This window comes from Chelon labrosus (genome assembly GCF_963514085.1).
Source record: "Chelon labrosus genome assembly, chromosome: 2".
In the NCBI taxonomy this organism is placed as follows: domain Eukaryota; kingdom Metazoa; phylum Chordata; class Actinopteri; order Mugiliformes; family Mugilidae; genus Chelon; species Chelon labrosus.
This window is the reverse complement of record NC_140338.1, coordinates 33,386,053-33,408,154: the sequence shown is the minus strand read 5'-3', so window position 1 is coordinate 33,408,154 and position 22,102 is coordinate 33,386,053. Positions and strand designations below refer to the sequence as shown.

General features: G+C 39.8%; 1 protein-coding gene across 1 annotated transcript in view; it reads right to left on the bottom strand.

Moving 5' to 3' along the window:
• Nucleotides 1-568: 568 nt before the first annotated feature.
• The window catches only part of plppr2b (phospholipid phosphatase related 2b), a gene marked incomplete at its 3' end in the record, with an annotated part of 38,219 nt that continues 16,685 nt past the window's right edge, over nucleotides 569-22,102 (bottom strand). Inside the window, exons 3-7 of the mRNA XM_084571353.1 lie at nucleotides 3,999-4,119; nucleotides 3,529-3,779; nucleotides 2,646-2,822; nucleotides 975-1,105; nucleotides 569-677 (exon numbers count right to left, since the gene is read on the bottom strand). Of these exons, the coding sequence (XP_084427479.1) occupies nucleotides 569-677; nucleotides 975-1,105; nucleotides 2,646-2,822; nucleotides 3,529-3,779; nucleotides 3,999-4,119 (789 nt within the window). The remainder of the gene's footprint in view (nucleotides 678-974; nucleotides 1,106-2,645; nucleotides 2,823-3,528; nucleotides 3,780-3,998; nucleotides 4,120-22,102) is intronic.

Below are 22,102 nucleotides of genomic sequence, written 5' to 3'. Positions count from 1 at the left end.
TTGAGTCTATAATACTCAAAAGTACCTGCATTCTGGTGACATAAATGTCTCTGTTGTTATTCCTGTCCTTTGCTCATTTCCATTAAATTGTCCTGAGTGTGGCAAAATGGTCTAAAGGACAATCCACTTGTGATTGGGATTTTCTTCAATCCCCAAACCCTCAGCTATGCTGAGTTATTTTTATTTGATTTGAAATATCAAGTCATAGCCAGCCAACAGTCTTTAGAGTCACTGTTGAGTCTTTGTGGAAATCAGGACAAGGAAACGTGACACAGTATTGCTTTAACAGCTCTGACTTTGGCGAGTCTTTGATTGAGTGTTTTACACCCAAAAAAAAGGAAGGCCATCTTGGAGGACAAACAGGACAACACAGGGCAGGGAGGATAGGTCTCTGTCTCCTACGATCCGTAGCAGATCAGTTTCTTGTGCTGAGTTAGCAATGTTCATGTGTTGCTGGTTTGTCTCCCGTGATTGGTGGACCTTCAGACCTGGGTGGATTTGACTCTTCGGAGAGGCTTTCTTCCTTCAGGGTGGGCAGGGCAGGGTGTGGAGCATTCAGAGGGCAGGTCTAGACTGCGCTGGTGAGGCAGCGCCGTGAAGGGAGGAGCACATCGGGAGGGGCGGGGGACGGGATTGGCTGATGGTCATGTGATCTCAGAATATGGTAGCCCTGAAGCCTGGCAGGGTAAAGGAAAGAGAGAAGGAAGTATAAAACATTTGGGAAGGTAAAGCCTGAGGGAACAGAGCAGACCAATTTGACATAACTGAGTACACATGAAACATAACAGAAGAAAGAAGCACACTCAGACAACACACTGAGACAAATATGGACAGAGTGAACAAGAAAAGAGCAACAAACTCATTTAAGTATAAGTATGTACCACGTCATGATCTCTAAATAAAAACAAATACATACACATTTACTGCATTTATTGAAATGCTATCCCCCTACCCTTACCTGGAGGCCACTTAACTTTTCGAGTGGACTCTCCACACGGGGCAGGGTGAGCAGAGGCAGCCCAATGGGGGGTTCTGGATGCTGAGGAGGTGGAAAAGTGGGCACTGCTATCTGGGTCGGTTGGAAATTGTTGATCACACATGACACCTGATAGAGAACAGAGAAAAATAGAGTAAAAGAAAAAGGAAAGCAGAGATCCACTCCGCTTCTCTACAGGGACAGATGATTTTCTGGTGGGAGAAAAGCTCAGAGTGTGTGCGGAACCAGGCAGTGAAGAGGGAGAGACAGAGATAAAAGAAAGAGGGATAAAGAATGAATTATGGGAGGAGGCATGACAATAGATCTTCGGTCTCAAAGATACACCACAGGGAGTCTTTTGATCTTTGAGGTTAACACTGATCCTAGAAGCTTTCCTGCAAAATTGATTTAGGTCAGGAGGTCCATGACATGACTCTATCTGAATATGCCATAATACACAACATAAGGCTCAGCTCAAACCAAACTTTCATACATTCATAGGTATGGATTCATGTGTGTTTTCTAGCCTTAATCATCAGTTCTTCCTCCCACCATCATCACACTGCTCTCTTTGCATTTTTCTCTGATACACCTCCTTCTCTTTCCTTCACTACAGTATCCTTGCCCTACATATAAATCATATAAAAAAAAAACATAAAAATTGCAGTTCAATACCTTTGGTCACAGACCTAAATGTGATATAGTACATGTACATCTGTTTTACTGTGTAAAGTACAATTCTATGGAAAGTGCAATTTGATTACAAATAAAAAACTGTAAAACTATTGTCTGATTGACCTACAAAGCAACGGTAACCACCATGTGACCCTCTTGAAATTTGGCATCATCAATAACACTTTTAAATGTAATTAATAATGGTAAATAAAATAAAACAAACATATTTTGGCTTCAGTGACAATATTAATGGATACACATATTCTAATACAAAAGCTTAATTCCTGTCAGACAATTTAAGTTTATTTTCCTAAATCTGTTCTTTTGTTGTCATCGCATTTAAGTAATGAGGAACCCAGAGTAACATTAAATGTAAACTATATAAACTGTCACAGTGAATTTACCTCTGATTTTGAGCTCCATCAAAACCTGAGAAAATATCTGGATAGATACTGTGTTCGTTTTTGAACACATTGACATTGACATTGGCATTCTGTCAAAACAACATTAAATACATAAATGGTTTTCTGCTCATTACAGGGTCCAAAAACATTCATACACATGACACCAGCATCAAGGCTCTGAATATGATATGCCTAACATATTGCCAAGTTTAAATGTTTTTTTGTTTTTCTAAAGAATAAATAAGCTTAAGCAGGCAAAAAATATAGGTTGATCATTTGAATAATACTCATTACACTGAAAGTGTACCTTTGATTAAAATAATGGTTGATGGTAAGTTATTAGCAGTAATTTCTCAGACCCCTGTAACATACCTTGATCGCTGCCACAGCCTTTAACTTCACCTTAGAGAACAGCTAGGTAGCACATCTCACCAGATAGCACAAATCAAGAGAACACCTGACAGCTGAACTGAAACTGACTATCAGCTAAGCTGTATAAAGCCCAGGGGAGCTGAAGATTGAGGTGAAATCATCCATCACTTCTTCCACCATCCCTTCCCTCATTTTCCTCCTCTGGTCCTTATTCTCACCAGGAAGGCAGCGATGGCCCCTCCCGTAACAAATCCAGCCAGGATATCGTTCCAGTGGTTCCTGTGTTCAGTCACCCTCACCACCCCCACAAGCACAGCCAGAGACAGCAGCACCAGGCATAAGGTGGGCTTCGTCAGACGGGTCCCTTTGGTCCTGAACACCAGGGTGATGTACATCTGGAAGACGGAAATATATGTTATGTGTTCAGGGAGAGCCAGGTACTGAGTCCCTAGACCCAATCTGCCAGCTGAGATAATGCAAACTGTGCTACAGGCTTAATTTGATCTGCTTGATTAAGCCACAAGAGGCTGCACTCTGCAGTGATTTTAGAGCAGAGAGCGATTTAACCAAAAAAACATCGACATAATAACACTAACATCACTGGTTTAATGCTGCTGAAATGACAGGAACAAGGCACCGTAATTAATAAAATGAACAATGCCTCCACTTCAACAGTATTTGTATTATAACTAAATGTTTTAATGTTACAGTTGATGTACAACTTTATTACTTCAGAGGCGCATTCATGCTTCACACTTGGAAATTAAAAAATCTTAATAGCTGCATGTTGAATCAACAACAGAAAATGGTTGACTATTGTCAGTGTGCACATACTATATATTTTAAAGTATAGGAATCAAATAATTGACATGACAAATGAATCAATTTTGTTTGTGTATGGACTGGCTATAAATGTATTTTACCAATTATTAACTTTGATGGTGTGTTACATTATAAATACCATTTTTTATGTAATAACACAGGTTAGGTACAATTTTGTGCTGGAGGGTGATGGGAAGCATGATAAACATAAATGAACAGTTCTGTAGATTAATCTAAAGCATCTACTTTTATCCATTCTCCAAACCTAAAGTTTCCTACCACTGTGTAGATGGCTGAATAAAAGCTGAGTGCTGCATCTTTGGAGGGGAAGGATTTGCGGGCAGACACCACCACGTATGGGTTTCCTGTGCAGGCGCGGTGCTCTGTTATGTACTGCAGTGGAGACTGGCAGCCCAGAGCTGTGTAATTTGGCTTGCAAGCAGACAGGAAATGAGGAGTCTGGTTTCCTGTCACCACTTGTCCTGCATTGGCAAAGATGGTGGTGGTGAAGAGGCCAAAGGAGTAGACACCTAAGAGAAAAAGAGAAGGACTGTGTACATACGTAAGCAAACAACAGGTGATAAAAGTGGTCAACAGGAGACCCAGACTAAGGACAAGGCCTGTTCTTTTCTAGCGCTGACTGTATGACACAGTAGCTGGGTATGTCTTGATGAGCCATGGCTCAAAACATAGAGGCTGATCTTTTAGTAAATGTTTAAGAACCTCAGATTTTTAGGATAATGACTGACCCAGAAATCGTACAATCCTACGGAGGAGAGGGTTGAAATAACAGCAGTCAGCGGTCACTATGGTTTTCTCCTGAGCTCCTTCGGTCTTCACGAAGAAACTGGTCACTTCTCCGATCAGAATCTGGAATGCAGAGAGAAAGACAAAGAAGAGCCGCAAACAGTTTTGTCAAACAGAAAGCTAAAACTGTGTGCTTTAGGGATGATCAGCTTCACTGAATATTCTGAGTTAAATATGGTGCACAGCAAAATTATTCATGAGTGTACCTCCTCTCAGTGTTGCAGTGATTCAATTTTCCTCATCATTTGGCTGATTTTATGCTGCTGTAGTAAATCCCAACATTAACACCACCCATTGCCTGTCATCAGTGGGAGTTTGTTGACCTCAGTGTCTCACAGACCTTCTATCTCTGTTTCACATTTCACTGTAGCTTGGTGAATCTATGAATACACTTCGACTGATAATGCCTTGCAAGCTCATAACCTCAAAAAAGAACATAGTCTTTGCAATCAGTCAAACACATATTTATTCTTTTTTTCATGAAGCGTGTGAGATGTATTAGCTAATGTTTTAGCTCACTTGGATCACACTCCCTCAAACCTCCATCATATTTTGACTATCATAGCCTCACATTTGGAGTGCTTGTTTAAAGAGCACACAGCCCCAAGCTTCCGCCAGTTGTATGAAAAGCAATTTAAGAGATTCAGGTCAAATCAGCAGGATCTTGATTTCATTTGACGTGCGGAATAAAATGACTAAACACCATTCTACACTTTCCTGGACACCATTACACTGCATACTGAACTTGTCTGATCCAGGGACCTCAGCTGACAGGCGCATGGGTAGATGTAGGTTACATGCTCATACAATATGCATGATTCGGAGCCAGGAGCGTGGGATGATGTTAATGTACCAGCGTTCACAGAGTGACAGATGAAGGCTGAGGTTTACACTGGCACTGATGTAACTGCCTGAGAAACCCAGACGGACAGTTCAGTGAGAGTTTCAGGGCGTCTGTGTGTCAGCATGCATTATGTCTTTGGAGTATGACGTGACCTGATTGTACAAGGCAATGAAACATGCAGGTCATGTGTGTGTGAGCGAGAGAGGCTTGGGGTTTCTTAAGTCAAAGCTACCAGATGTGATGCTGTTCCTGCAGCCCCCTAAGTTATGCAAACACTTACTACTGAGACATTGCACTACAAAGCATTAGCCTACTGCTGATCACTTGTGCTCACTTACTTTACAAGATTTCAATCCTCAGACCCTCAGCGGGCAAAACTCATGAAAAATCTAAATGCCCGTCAAGTAATATTGTGTCTGTTGCATATATTATTGCATATATTCATAATAAAAAAACTTTTTATTTTCATTTAATTCCCAGCATTGCTGATATTTTCAACACCTGCTGCACAGCCACTAACAACAGCCTCGTATTGATTGTATACCCCATTCCAGATTGAGGTTTTCTGTGAGGGCAAAGAAATTTGAAAAAGAATTGTGCTACAAGTAATACTCGTATACTTGACATCGATGCCAAACAGAGGAGCAGTGACAAGTAGGGACATTGTGGAAAAGCTGCAGCCTGGCACAAACATGAAAGAAGACACCAATCACACACACCATGATTGAAATTTGAAGAGAATGCTGGTCGATGAACAAGGCTGTGCAAAGTTTTCAACAAGCCAGACTGCACAAACTTCACAGAGAGAAACCATGTACTTTTTGACACTTTTTGTTAAAACCTTTTCATTTTGGTTGTGCAAAAAATATGATTCTATTAGGAGTGGACCGCATGGTAGTGGACATAAGTAAAAAAAGAAAAGTAGAAGAATGTAGAAGTGGATGAAAGTGGTAAGAGCTAATGAAAAAACTTTTAACCTGCCTGAACAACATGCCAAAATGTTTTCAGTTATTACTGTAGAGCTCTGAGGTGAGATTGTGTGAGTAACAGAATAAACACCTGTCATAGTTCAGCAAACATTCCACAGAAAATTAAAGATACACCGATCAGGCACCACATTATGACCACCTTCCTAATACTGTGTAGGTCTCCCTTCTACCTCCAAAACAGCTGTGACTCATCAGAGAATGGACATGGGCCTTCTGAGGGTGTCCTGTGGTGTCTGGCAACAGAATGTTGTTAGTGGGGGCCTTTGGGTCCTATGGGTTGAGGGGAGGGGCCTCTGTGGATCATCCCACAGATACTTGATCAGTTTGGGATCTAGTGAATTTGGAGGCCAGGTCAACACCTTGTGCTGTTCTTCATGTTTTTTGAGTTGTTTCTAAAGCATTTTTGTGTGTGTGCCTGTGTCAGACTGCATCCTGCTGGGGATGGCTGCTGGGTGTGTGGTACATGTCTAAGTAACATCCACATGAATGCCAGGTCCAAAAGTTTCCCAGCAGAACACTGTATTGTCACAAGATGATCAATGTTATTTACTTTTCTTGTCAGTGGATTTAATGTTGTGGCTGATTGGTGCAAATCAGGCTTTAAATAACCTATAGCCGAACCTTGATTGTGTATTAAAAATGGATAAAAAAGAACCCAATCAATTCAAGATAAGACAAGATGCAGCGCTTCTTTCAGCAATATGACTATGGCCTTAGTTCTGCAGGGAGGTTTGTGTAGTGGGTCAGCCATAAATCATTATCCTTGAAGCTAGTAGGGGGGTTGTATCTTTCTGCAGGCACTTTGGCAGAGCTAGTGGGTGCCAAAGATGAGACAGCTGGATTATGTGTAGCCCATTTATACCTTTAAGCTGCTTCAGAATCACCCACTGCCACCCTCTCACCAAAGATGCAACTGAAAAGCTTAAAAATAACTTCATGGCTTGGTGTATTAATTAGGATTGTTTCTGTTTGGTATTGCGTGCTGTTACCGATGCTGAAATGAGACAGTAATCTAGATGTAACCATGGAGCAGTAAAAGCCAGGTAGTGACACCTGTTCTTCTGGATCTGTTTTATCTTTTTATCTACACCTCACAAGGCACTGATTGGAGACGTTGCACTGTTAATATGTATGCATGGCGGATTTCATCCTACTATGTGGGTTAAACAGAAATACTTCATTCATCCTGCAATGTTTCCTGCAGAGAATGAGGTGACACCTGTCTGCCTTGTAGTGCAAGCTTCCTGTTATTCTACAGAGACACAGATATCTACAGTATATATAGAGATGTCTACAGTATATATGGTCAATGCTGTGAATGTTGAAGGCTGGTACAAATAGCCCAGGAAGTGTATCTAAATATCACTGCGCTGCCTACTGGCTGTAGGAGGAACCCTCTGTGATGTCACCCATAGAATTTCTGAAGAGCGTTTTTGAAGCACTGTGTGGGTGCTTCCAGTCACCGCCATCTTGGAAGAGCATGACTCCTCCTAACGCATGGCTAATTTGAAAATGGGCAAAGAGGTGTGAGTTGGTGAGTTACACAATATTCACACACAAGTGTTATCAATGGGGACATTAGATAAAGACCATTAACCATTTTTTAGACCACCCTGCAAACATGTTCATTTCTGCTGTAACACTGGTCATTTCAACAAGGGTGTGACTTTCTTCTGGAGCCAGCCTCAAGTGGTCATTTGAGAGACTGCAGTTTTGAGCACTTCTGTGTTGGCTTATTTTTTTTAGCTGCAGAGTTTGAGACTTTCTGAGACCTAAAAAGCCGTTCCAAGGTCACAGTGAGTTCATTCATTCATTTTCCGTAACCGCAGGGGTTAGTAATCATGTGGGGTACACCCTGGACAGCTCAACAGTCTATCACAGGGCTAACGACCATTCACACATATGGCCAATTTAGAAGTCTTTGGACTCTAGAGTAACAGAGAGAAACCCAGAGGGAGAACATGAAACTCCTGTGAGGCATCAGTGCTAACCACTACACCACTGTGCCACCCTGTCATAATGAGTTCCATACAACGCTACAAAGGAAGGCCTTTCTTGAACTTGGCTTAAAACACACGGTTGCCACAGACATTAGATTTCCACAGAGGCTGTGGCAGAGCTCTGGGCAGCAAGACATGTAAACAGTCCTCCCTTGATTCTTTGAACTGGATTTAAATGTGTTATGAAACTGAACAAGAGGATCTGAGGATCGTAGCAGGAACATGTGTAGCAAGGTGAAATGTACTACTACTACTTCTATTAAGTCTGAAAAGATGTTGAGCTCTCATCCTGGCTCATGTTAAAATTCTTCATATGCATGGGAGTCACTTGAGCAAAGTGAGAAACACTAAAAGCAATTAATCACTGTCAAACTGAGATTGCAGATGACAGAAAAGAGATTTATCTCAATTATAACTATCAAAGGTTCATTATAATGTCCCAAACTTGTTTTAACAGCTGTCTCTTCAGTGTTGTTGTTTTTATAGCAGCTCAAGGAAGTTTGGCATTGTGTCTTTTGCAAAAGTGAAGATTCATATGCAAGAATTCTGAAGCTGCTTCTAGCATAACCTCATGAAGGGAGACATATCTGCAGGGCAACAGGACGTGTAACAGGAATGACTGCTGCAGCACAATTACATACGCACAAAGGCCAAGCACAGTAAGGTGAAATAAAATTTCCTTTACTTCTTCAATAAAAAGCGTCATAAAGAGACAATTTTAACAAGCTAATTTAAAATCTTAGACCTCATATAGGAAATTTCTACATACAGACAGAAATTACCAAGATATCTTTCTTTTAGTTTATAGAAATGTGGGGGACCCCGCAGTTAAAAGAAAAAGAAATTACTGTTACTTTTTGTACTTTCAATGTGAGAGGTCTTCTCCTCTCTTTCTTGGCAGTCAGAAGTTGTTCTCAGTTATATCACATTTGATTATTCTTTTGGCATACATCTACACTGCCTCATAGTTCCTGTTTTGATGTCCAGACATATCAGTGCTTTATTCCTTCAAACATATGTGACACAAAATAGTCCTATAAATCCCACAGGTCAATGAAATTATCCAGCGCAACCTAGATCTCTTCCAACAAAAGTACCTCCAATTTAGTTTTATTCTGATTATTTCTTAGAGAAAAATGTATGATTAAAGTGAGCTACAATTTAGCTCTTGAATTGGATAATCAGTGCTGAGTCTGCACAGCTTCTCTTAAAAACATACAGAGACAACATTACTTGACAACATTAGCTCTAATGCTGTGTTACATTCTGTTACATTACCCCATCTTTATTCTTTACTTTTTACAAATGTTGAATAGTAAGTCAGATGAAAAAGAGAGGGAGATATCTATGTGATGTGCTTATCTGTACATTCTTGTTAATAATAAAAAGCTCCTGGTCTTGCAGACTTGACTTGACTTAAAACATGTATTTGAGGGTTTACATTTAAATTAGTATTAATTTCTAGTGTGACATGTGTTTCATATAATGCAGCAGTTGTAGATAACGGAGCCGGACAAGAATGGTCTTGTTGATTTTTTTTTTTCTGCAACGTATTCTCCTTGCTTCTGTGATGGACAATAAAGTCTTCATCCCCATTAGGGATGTGGTTGCCGCGTCCACTAGTGTATCATTCGCTCAATTACTTTTTCTGATACTCTGCTCACAGTGACATTCTGTGGCGATGGGCTTCCACTAAATTGTAAATTACATTTCTCCAACAGTGGTATATATTATCTTTTTCATTCTGACTCCACATAACTTCCAGTCTGCTTCACAAAGCATCGGTTTTAATTACAATAAAAAACAATGAAACATTGTTGTCTAGTCAGTCTGTAATTTATGTCTCTATGAAAAAAAAAGATGTTCTGAAGACACGCAATGCAATTTTATTTGCTTCTACTAAATGCTAGAACAATACTTACAGATAATGAATAGATGCAGCTCTGCTGATTGACATGACATTCATTTTCTAGGCACTTTTCAACAATTTTCTACTGGACTAATGGCCTGAACTCATGCAGATCATGGAAACAGTGCCATTTTATTAAACCTTAAGGGGCACCAAATAATATCCATGGAATATTCTTCTTCTTATTATTTCTCTTTTAAACAGAAACAGACATAAATGTCTCACTGTAAAGCACTCCTGATATTGCAGAGCTTCTCCTGCAGAGGGAGCTTGATGCAGTAAGGTTCAGATAGAGGTTATTTAAAGCCTGATTTGCACTGATCAGAAACAACATTAAAACCACTGATGAAGTGAAGTGAAGTAAATAACATTGGCCATCTTATGACAATACAATGCTCTGCTGGGAAACCTTTGGACCTGGCATTCATATGGATGTTACTTAGACATGTACCACCCACCTAGACCAGACCAGGTACCCCCACCCCATAGCAATGACACTCCTTGATGGCAGCAGCCATCCCCAGCAGGATGCAGCCTGACACAGACACACACACAAAAACACTTTAGGAACAACAAAAAAAAAACATGAAGAACAGCACAAGGTGTTGACCTGGCCTCCAAATTCACTAGATCCTAAACTGATCAAGTATCTGTGGCATGATCCATCATAATGTTATGCATAATGGGTGTAAATACCCTATAAAAAATTGTAACCCTTATGCCCCCCTCGGGCAGTTTTTTACATTTTACGCAATACAACTTTTTTTTCATTTGGTGATAATTTTGACTGTTCCAGCTTGTGACATGAATTTTTGCAGGAACTCAGGGGATGTACTGTCTGAAATTGGAGGGGGCTCTGAAGGGTACCAGCCACTCATCAACACAGATGTTGTCCCCCTGGACAGAACATGAGTGGGACAATGAGTGGACAGCAAAGAACGGGCAAATCTACCACCCATCTCATGCCGAGATGTTGCACTACATTTGGGCATGATGGAAAATCTTGTGGTCCCTGGCATCATGCTGGTGGGTGCCTGAATGTAGCGTAGCATCTTGGTGGAGACCAGACTTGTCCGTTCTTTGCTGTCCACTCACCATCAGGATGGGCAGGATCCACAGTGTCCTCTCCACTTTCAGAGGAAGGGTCAGAAGTACTCTCAGGAGTGAAGGGCTCCAGTGACCATTCCATGCCAGACTCCCCCTCGAAGCTTGTGTCTCCTTCAGATGAGTCCTGCAGCTTGCTGCATCTTCATTTTTGCTCCTTCTCTTCGCTCTAGGTTGTTCTCTATGCTCAATAATGAAATGTCCCCCAGCCAAGCTGCATGTTTATCTTTGACTGTGAAAGCAGTTAGGTACATTTACATACTAACAGTCGTTTTTGTTTTTGAGTACAGCAAAGACAGGAGGCCGTGAAAAACATCCCTCAAAAAAAGATGCCCTTTTATCAAACCTGAAATGATCAGTTCATGCTATAGATCCATACACACTGTCACACACTGTCACACTGTCTCTCTTGCACATGCACACTACATAAAAATACTAATGCAATCAAATCAGTTTTATTGCTAATCTTTGACTTATCCAAGACTTCAATTACCACCAAAGTCCCATGTCCCTACTGTCAATACTTCTTATAATCAGACTAAAATTTTGGTAGTTTTGAACAAGTCTGAACTTGTTTAAAAAATATTGATGTTAGAGGATTTTATGGCTGTTTCTTTGTGCATGAACATTTTGCCACAAAGGTGTCCAGAGGGTAATAAATTTGAGCAGGACATAAGGGTTAAAGGAGCATCAATACATTCGTGAACAATGGATCAAAAGTTTGCGGGCAATCTAAAAGGGGTGTCTCAGACTCATGAACACACAGGCATGACTTGCCACAGCAGCTCTCAGCTTTACAGAGCTTTTTAGCATTGATCAAATCAATGTGCTGTTTTTCGTCAGTCTCAATAAATCGAGCTCATTTCTAGCAGCAGGTAGTCGTTTTCAGTAAAACAGCTCTGATATATTCACTGTTTGTTCCCTGCTTAGTCCCAAACAGCTGACACACATTTAACAGCTAACATGATGAAATATTTAGCAGCTAAAGAGAGATATTTGCTTCAAGGTTGAACGAGACCAAAACAGAGCTAAAGGAGAATGAACACTGGACTTCACTGAATAATAATAATAATAATACCGCATGTTTACCCCAGTTTAGGGGATAATCTGCCATTAATAATCTGGTTGTTGTTTTGCCCCAACAATTCGAGGCTTTGGTGACAAGCACACAGTGTATGTATTTTGATAATATAAAACAGCATTTTGCAGTTATACCTTAAACACACACTTTACTCTAGTTTTTGATTATTCATGACATTGACACACTTGAGACCTTTCACTATGAGTAATCATAGTGAAAGGTTACTTCAAGATCCACCCTGACATCAGTCTGCCTTTAGCCCTCATCTGCCTGCTTCAAGCCCTCTCAAACTGCAGGGACATGTCAACACAACAACAGCAAATACCATTTGACATATACAATAAAGCACCATTGGGTGGTTATTATCTCTCTGTCATCATAGTTTTTAAGCAATAATAAATGCACATACAGGACACAGACACGGACAAGCCAACAAAGGGTACTCAGGTTCATTACCCCCAAATACAAAACACACAAACCCAAAGCAAAGAAATGCCTGCCTTGCAAACAATGATTAATATATAGTAATAGAACAAGATTCAAAAGAAAATCAATAAATAACAGTTATAGATGCTTAGGTATAAGAAAGAGCAAGAACCTACAAGAGTCCCAGCCTTGAGGAAGAGGATGAGATGGAACATGATTCAGAAATACAAAGCAACTGATTTCAGCCACTTCCAAACTAATAGTCTGCCTCTAATGGAGATGAGGATGATGTGGTATTTCTGAGGTACAGAGTACCCACAGCAAGACATAACCTCTTACTGACTGTCCTCTGTATGTCATTGAAACATGTTTTTCAGTGCATTGAGGTTCTCTCAATGCCCATTATGAAAAAAAGTGCATAGTTCAATTTTTGTGGTTAACACTGACCAAAATGTGCGACGAAAACCAAAAATCCCCACTAGTTGCCTCTTGTCACTTAAGAATTGTAAAGGATGTGCTGTAAATCAAAGTGTGGACAGATGTTAGGATGCAAAGTTGAGATGCCGCTGACCCATTCACCCATTTAGATGAATGTAATCATTAAATCAAGCATGAATGTGTTCATCAAGGTGGGGCTGACTTTAATACTGCCAAGTTGTTCGTAAAAATATATTTTTTATTATCCATTAGAATTTGCAAACTAATTAAAGTGTCAAACAGTGTAAATGTATTCTCACAAGCAGTGCAGTGAGGCAGAAAGTAGAAGAGACATAACTATGGATAGTAAATTTGAGTAAAACACAGATTCCTGCTTCAACCAACTGGAACAAGCTAAAAATCCAAGCTGACAGTCAATTAGTTTTGACCAGATACTGATGTTTTCTGGAGGCAGTTGCTGCATCATTTTAGACGGCTTTGATAGTCAGAGGGATAAAGAGAGATTTCAAGTGAGAGAAGATGGCATGATTAAGATGAAGAGAGTCAAAGCAAAGGGAATGAGGAAACAGGGAAGGGAGAAAGAAAATGACAAAAAAACAACTACAAACAAAATGGAGAGGAAATAAGGAATGACTGCACTTTCCTGCCTCCAAGGGCAGAGAATACATGGGAAGTGTGTGTATGTGTGTGTGCACTGTAGAAGCTGTTAAAGATCCTTTTTTGTCAGTAGAGAGCAGCTCTAGAGTCTTTTAAGTGCAACCTCTCAACTATGACAACTATATAGAAAAGTTGAAAGAACATCCAGGAAACTAGATGTGTCACAGAAAAGTGTGTCTGTCTGTGGGAGAATGACGGGAGAGACTCTACGGCTTGGGTTGGCCTTAATTGGCTTTTTTTGATTTTTTTTTAATCTATTGTCATACAGTGACAGACTGCGTGTGTGTGGCAGTGTGCAATGTGCTTGACAAGATCCAAGAATGGGGATCAAAAGGGGGAAAATGTGAAGATGGAAAATGATGAAAAGGTGATCAGCACGATCACCATGTCAGAGACATACAGGCAGTTGAAAACTTAATATTTCAAAAATGTCTTGTGACACAGTAGAGCAATCAAACTGGCGTCTAATGAAGAGCTCTGACTGCACAGAACGCGGCTGTAAACTGATGGATTTTTCTAAATGTCTAGATGTATTCTGGATGTTCAGTCAACCATCACTTTCAGTTTGCAGCTCCTCTAAAGAACGAAACCCAGCTTGTTTTAGAAAAGACATCAAATCAAGCACACATGTGCCTGTGGAAAACAGATATTTACATTAGATCCTCGTTCTATCCTAAAAAAGCATATCTTTCACACTATGAGAGAATCATATTTAATACATGATTTTGAGACCATTTTGTTTTTGTGTGTAAAATGGCAAGCACCAATAGGTAGAAAGGCGCTATATATAAAACAAGGCCATTGACCATTTACCAATGAGTGACCCACAAATGTGTTTTCACAGATATTTTTGTCAATTTTGAAAAATTTAAGGTAAGAAATACTTTCAAATTCAATAGGAATATTTAACGGAATTATGCAATACAAAACTACTTAATATTTCAGAATTTAATTTATTGTAAAACCGTGGAATGAATTAAAGTATTATCTTAATTTAGTATGCATTTAATAAAGCAACATATCGTCGTTTTCTTATTTAAATAAACAAATTAAAGGTTTAAGTGACATAATTAGGTATATTTGGAGTAGCAATTGTAATATTTATATATTGTATTTTTATATAGTTATTGTCTTTTGTTCATTGAATTCTACTAAAACTGAACAATTCAGAGAAGAAATACACAATACTACAAATACTTTTAATTATTATTAATTCATTATTATTTTGGTGTGTATTTTTAGATGGCAAAAAACATAGATGGGATGATAATAGATGGGAATTAAAGTAACATGGAGCAGCAAGAGAAAGCTAGTGATGAGGAGGAAGATGAGGAATGGACTACTACTGCAATGTGTACTGAGGAAAACTTATGAAAGATGAAAGCTTGGACCAGACAAGTGAAGAAGTCGAGGACCCGGCACTAACACAGGACACAGCAAAGCAATCAGCAAGAGGCAGGATAGAGGGAAAGATGAATGAAGTAATGTACAGAGACATCCTGGATGAAAACCTGCTCCAGAGCACTCTTGACCTCAGACTGGGATGACGCAGTGTTGTGCAAGTTCACACTAAACAAGAACTAGTTCAAAGTTCAATTAACACAGATAAAAGTGAACTAGTTCAAGTTCATAGTCCACATTTTTTAATTTTGAACTAAGTTCAACAGTTCGCGTTAATTTTTTTCCATTTTTTTCCTGCACAGGGGGAACGTCTTTATTTCTCTCCTGACTGAGCGAAACTCACGTCTATGCTCACAGTCGGAAAAAAGATACGTTCAGCTCACAGCTTACAAAAATATGAATGTATGAATGTATTCCTCATGCACAACACTGGGGTGATCATCTTTCAACAGGAGAATGACCCTAAGCACACAGCCAAGATATCAAAGGAGTGGCTTCAGGACAACTCTGTGAATGTTCTTGAGTGGCCCACCAGAGCCCAGACTTGAATCCTACTGCACATCTCTGGAGAGATCTGAAAATGGATGTGCACCGACCCGACCCGAAGGAGCTTGAGAGGTGCTGCAAAGAGGAATGGACACACCTGCCCAAAGATAGGTGTGCCAAGCTTGTGGCATCATATTCAAAAGGACTTGAGGCTGTAATTGCTGCCGAAGGTGCATCAACAATTTATTGAGCAAAGGCTGTGAATACTTATAAATAAATTGCAGCACAAAAATGCCAGATGTATCAACAAATATACAATTAAACTCTTACATGCAAATTGATATGTCATTTTTTTATTTTTTTATTTTTTTTCATTGTCAAAAAGGTTAAATTAACACGTTTGAAAAAATTTGAATTTTCTGGTAATTATTTCATGGTTCAGGCTTTACAACGTAAGAAATGTCATACAGTCTAGCTGTTCCTTTTTTCCCAGCTGTGTTAGGGATTCTCATCATTAACACCCCGAGGACATCGTGAGAAAACTGTATATTTAGCTACACATTAACACCATGAAAATCTCATAGAGCGAATCATATTTGATGGCGGCACTGTTACATTGCTAATCAGTATGTTTATGGTCTGCATATATAATGCATGTTTTGGAGGAAGTCCTTCACACTTATCCACCTTCTACAAATGATGTAATGCTGAAAGCAGAGAAACACAAAAACCTTCAGGAGGATTACACAGAGTCGACATACAGCTTCTGCAAATATCACATGACATCTGTTGACACTGCAAGCCCAGTACTCTACTTTAAGCACACGCAAATTCAGGCAGCCTTTCGCATACACTAGCAATGGTAACCATGACAATTTAGCTGCTTCAGCTTCATCATCACCCACACTCGCTCCATCCATCTCATTCTCTCTGTCTCATCCTGCCTTTATTCAGTGTTTAGTAGTGCAGCTTTCCCAGGTCTTTGTGGAGAAGAAACTAGGCTACCAGAAACATCTCACTTTTCCCTCTCCTATTATTTTCTGATTCAAATATAAATTGTCCTTCTTTGCCTCTTTGTTGCTATCTCAAATCCCCTTTCATAGATCCAATCCTGTTAAACTCAGTGAGGCCTGACCCCAATATTCTCCTTTCTTCATTTCTGTGCTTGTCTCTTTGAGTTTTCCTTTCTCTCCCTGCTTCATCACTATTTCTCCATTTGTTACATCTTAACATATTTTTTTTTCTCCTCATAAGTTGAGTTTTTTTCCTTCTGCCTCCTCTAAAGAATAAACAAAGGGACACTGCATCAGTGTGGGAAGAGCCCTTGCAGCTAATCTAGCAGAGTGTGAGTGTATTGCAGGATTAGGGTTCTCATCTGTAGGTTAGGCTATCACAGTGGGAGCAGATAGCTGGTCATGTGTATCAACATGACACTACATGGCCTGCTGTCCTCATCTCTCAATCCCTTACCCAGTGTGCTTGGCAGTTACAGGATAAAGCTGTGATTATACCTTATTATCACTGCCCTTTTATCACTGCTCTGTTTCATGAGCACTCTGTTTCTTTCTATTCTCGTTCTTATAAACACATACACAGAAGAAAGAGAGACATGGGAAGAGGTAGGGAGCTGGTGAGGGTCACCAACAGGTCTCTTATTTGAGAATTAAAATTCTATCGCGTAAGAGCTGGAGAATGTTAATAGTTAGCTTTTTTTTTCTAGATAGTTCTAGATATCTAGATCTAGTTTCTAGATACTTATTTTCTCTCCTTACTGCAGATATAGACCTTGCCACCCTCCAGCAGTTATCTTGAGCACTTTTAGCTGTTCCTCTCTCACCTGATCCCACCTGCTAACGGTACACACCTGCCTCTCATTCTTTGATCAACGCTCAAAGTATCACAGCCACTTTGCCTTTGTTACATGCAAGACTTCTGTGTCATTTTGTCTGTCTATTTTGAGTGACCTCACTATAGCTATCTTTCTACTGTGCCTTGGACAGTCTATATTTTGTTTTAGCCAGCCTGGTTTGAGCTTTCTAAGTGCTTTCAAACACTAATTGCCCTGTTTCAAAAGCAAAGGATTCGATGTGTGTAATGAAATTGTGCTTTCCTACCCCGAAATATATCCTGTTCTCAAATGAAGCCATACAGCCATAAAAAGGGCCCATTTAACAGCAGACGTTTTGCCATGTCAGAGTAGGAAAGGCACAGGTTTAAATGATTAAATAAATGAAAGCGACATTTGAATAGAACAAAGCCATTGTTAATGTTATCCGGAACACCTGCGCTTTTCCTAATGTGACAAGTCAAAGGGCTATTGCCAAGCAACAGATTGTAATGTAATGCAAGTAACAGTATCTGCAGTGACTGACTTTCCAAATCAGCACCAAAATCACTTTGGCCTTATTTGTTCCTCTTGACTACATCCTTCCTGAAGAGAAACTCATCAAGGGGTCTGATCCCCACACAATCCATTATTGGGGAAAGATAATGATGTAAGAGTTTCTCCCTCTTCTCCCACTCTTTCCAATCCTCTCTTGTCTGTCATATGAGACTCCATTATTCATGAAGGATTGTTTCAAGGCTCTAAAGTATTGAAACTTCTGGTCAATTTGCATTTGATCCATTTTCTGATGTGTGCCTACGGATCTATTGTTGTGTGCATGTGAGCAGATTTTTTTTTTTGCACTGCTTGTCAAAGATGCTAATTCTGATTACAATAACAATAGAAGGTAAATAAGAATAGAGAAAGGTGATAAATGAGAACAGGAAAGACATGAATTTTCTGGACAACATAATTTGCTAAACAGGGAGCCTTTTTAATACATGAAAACCCTGCTCTTACAGGGCTCCCCTACAGCCTCCCAGAATTTGAATCTGAACGTGTCTGCATCTGAGCTGGGAGCAAGGAGAGCAATTTCCACTTCCGTAAGTGTTTCTAACACTCTATAATTTTTTTTTTTTTGTGATCTAATCAACTAGATTGGATTTTGTGATATCGCTACATGTTACCACAGCAGGCAAGGTTGGCTTTTTGGTTACAGAGGTATCTTTGAAGCAAACTCCATCTTTAGTTACTCATAGTGCTTAGTGACAGAATAATTTTAACCAACATGATTGATTAATGAGCACTGGCAGAGAGTTACGTATCCAGTAAGTAGTACATTTACATACCCCAAAACAACAATTACAATATATCTGACAGATGTGAAGCGGTCTGCTTGCTGTGGAGCATCAAATCTGCTTGAAATATGATAGTGGACCATTTTCCCCCAACTTGACTGACAGCGCTGACATGGACTAATGTTTTCAATGGGGCTGCCCACATGGATTCCCGCTTTGTGCATTCTTTCAAATGCTACAATATTTTAACAACCTGTTTCTCTGCTGCCACCATGTTTCTGTCCCTGATGCATGCCTAACACGTGCCAGACATGCACTGAAAGAATGTATTTCTTTTATTAGGCACTAATACTTTCCTATCACCGGATTATCAAAGGTTTACATCAGTCCTCTCAATCCCATTGAAAATGTCTCTCAGAGGGGCAGAATGGGGTTATATAAGATGTTATGTCAACCATAAAAAGCCAAAGGATTTCCCTCTTTATAGCCACTTTTCCACGAATAAAGCTAACCAGAAGTCAATATGTCACAAAGTTAGGTTCAGGACATTGACCACTGAATTAATATGTTCTGGCATTTAGACTGGACCTACATGTCTCAATATCAAACACATATATTGCTGTTAACCTCCATTGCAGTAGCCTTTGAGATATCTCAAAATTACTTAATGTCATATTTCTTTGCAAATATGATAGAAGATAACCATCAAACAGCCAAATCAACATTTTGTCCTTTCAGTTTCAGCATGCAGATTATTTTTTTTTTAGATTGTTTTACATAAGACAATAACAACAAGAAAATGCATATTTTCATTCATCAAGAGCACTCACTTGATAATCTCTGGCGGGAATGGATAATATGGTCTGTCTTCTTGGTTTGAACCAGTCGCTATCTATCTGTCACATGGAGCTGCATTATGCATGAAGGTTCTTCCCAAGGTGTAACACACAACAGCAAAGGAGCTTGTAACAGCAAGCAGCCACTGAATGACGAAACAAATGTTTCCTTTCCTTCACCCTCCTCATGCTTTAGCTGCATGAGGATTTTCTTGGGTTTTGTTTTGTTGTGTTGTAGTCCTCTGTTTTCCCTCTCCTGCTGCATTTTGAACTGTCTCTCCTCTCAGAGCACCCTCGCTTTGATTTCTGACACTGTTTGAGAGGCTTATATTTAGCAGCATTAGAACAGAACTCTTAAGGGCAAAAGCACTTAGCATTCTGCTTATGACCCACTTAAAAAAAGGTGGAAAAATAAGCCTCTATCATTCTTTGCATCACATCCTCTTGCTTGTGCTCACAAGAGTGTGCGTTTGCCTGACATAGGGTGAGCCGCCACGTGCTGTGAAGGCTCATACTGTGCCACAAACATCTTAAGCCTGCAATTTAGCATTTGATCCTCTGATTGGTCACAGCTTAAATGTACTGATCGCGGTTGTGGGTTGTAGTGTGCAATCAGCACATGCACATGGTATCCATTAAGCAATACATGCACTCACACGCACAAATAATTAGCAAATGGTTCAAATAGCACTTTACCCAGCTCTCAGCTAGCTTAGCATGATAACTGGAAAGAATCTTGAGATGAAATGACACCTGCACTGCAGCTGGTGCATGTGTTGGATGTGCTATAGGCATGCACGTGTGTGTGTGTGCGCACAAATAGAATTAACAGTGGAGAGTTTGCCTTTGGCTACTCTGACTAGTACTCAGATCCTAACACGAGCGCATACATACACACACACACATCTGCTCCCATTTGCACACACAGTAGCGGTTTTTCGTGGCAGTGGAGGAGAGGATGTGCACCGTCATCCACCCACACATTTACCTTCACTGATACATTGAAACCTACAGCATTTTTCCCAAGTACCACACAAGTGCCTCTAATTCACTCGTCCTCTCACTTCCTCTCTCATTGTCTCTTCAGTATCCTGTAGTTTTCAGTATTATCAAGTAGCATGCACACAAATGCACCCTGTTGTGTGCATTACCAAAATTCTACAGGTTCAGTTCAACATAAAAGAGATCCCTGCTGCTTTTCAGCAATATCAATTTCAGATTTTTGATTGGACCAAATATTTGAGGTGGGTTCTGTTTTAATCTGCACTGCAGCATTTAATGAACCTAATTACAAAACAACCCAATTTTTCTCCATGGCTCCATGTTTTTTTTGAGATACAGCATTTTTTGTGCAGTAATTTATAGTCATGATCAAAAAAAAAACAAAAAAAAAAAAACACTTTAGATTAGATTAGCTGTTAGTGTGGCTGCATAGACAACACATACACAACAAAATGCAGTTTTGCGTGTAACCAGAAGAAAAATCAACCCAATAAAAGGATACAAGCTATGACTTTAGCTCATTTCCAACACCACTGACAAGTAACAAATGTGAAAAACTCCAAAAGTCCTAAAGCTTTGAACAACATGCACTTCCCAGCCAGGTTCATCACCTTTTGGGGTCCACTGGAAACATTTATGTTGCTGCTTGTGTTACTCGCATTGAGTTTCTGTATTTGCTGGTGTTGTGAATATTTGCAGCCCATGTGTAGTGAAACAGATGACTATGCTTTGTTAATTTTCTTGCGTTTGATCTGTTTGCTTGTGAATTGTTAAGTTGCAGAGCGTTGAGCTCTGTGACCTTAGTGTAGGTACGTATAGCATGTTTTTTGTAATGTGGTAAAATTAAGTGGCCGTACAAGCCAGCAGCATTTATTTAGTTCATTTAGACTGTAGGTTTAATTGTCCACTGACTTCACGTATCAAAAATTTATTTGAGGGATGAAAAATATTTAAATATTTCTTTGTTTTTCTGCTGGATGCACAAGTCAGCTACATTTATTTAATTCATAAGTGGAAGGATATCAATAATGATTTGGCTAGTGTGCTAGGTAAGCTTAAAGGGACAGCAGAGAGTAAGTTGGAGAAAATGGGTAAGGAAAGATTTGGCGTTGTTGTGAAACAGAAGAAACTAGAGACACAGGTAGTTAGATCTAGGCATCAGCAAGTGACTGATAGACTCATCCAGGAGAGGAGACTGCTTAAGAGCAGTAGAGGAAAGCTACAGATGAGGAAAAAAAGGTATTGATTGCTTACAGGCAGATGTGAGGGAGCAGTTGGCAGCATTAAGAAGGGCAGAGAGTATTAGGAAAAATAGGAAAAGGATAGAGCGGGCTAGAATAGCTTTCTATAAGGATCCATTTAGATTTGCTTGAGGAGTATTTGGAGGAGGTGCATAAAAATAGAGGAAGGTTTAGAAAGTTGATATTCCACCTATTGGTGAAATAGGTAGCCAGTGTAATGATAGTCCACCAAGGTGGAAAGAGGTGGTGAGACGCGCAAGATCCTCTTCAGCCCCGGGACCTGATGGAGTCTCCTGACGGCAGTATAAGAGTGCACCAGATGTGCTGAGGTTCATGTGGAAATTGATGAAGGTAGTATGGAAGAAACAGGTTCTGGCACAGGGCAAAGGGGGATTTTTATTCCCAAAGAGAGGGACTTGTTGGAGATGAATCAGTTTAGATCAAGTACTCTACTTCATATTGAGGGGAAGGTTTTCTTCAGTGTTGTGGTTCAGAGGCTGTCCAGTTAC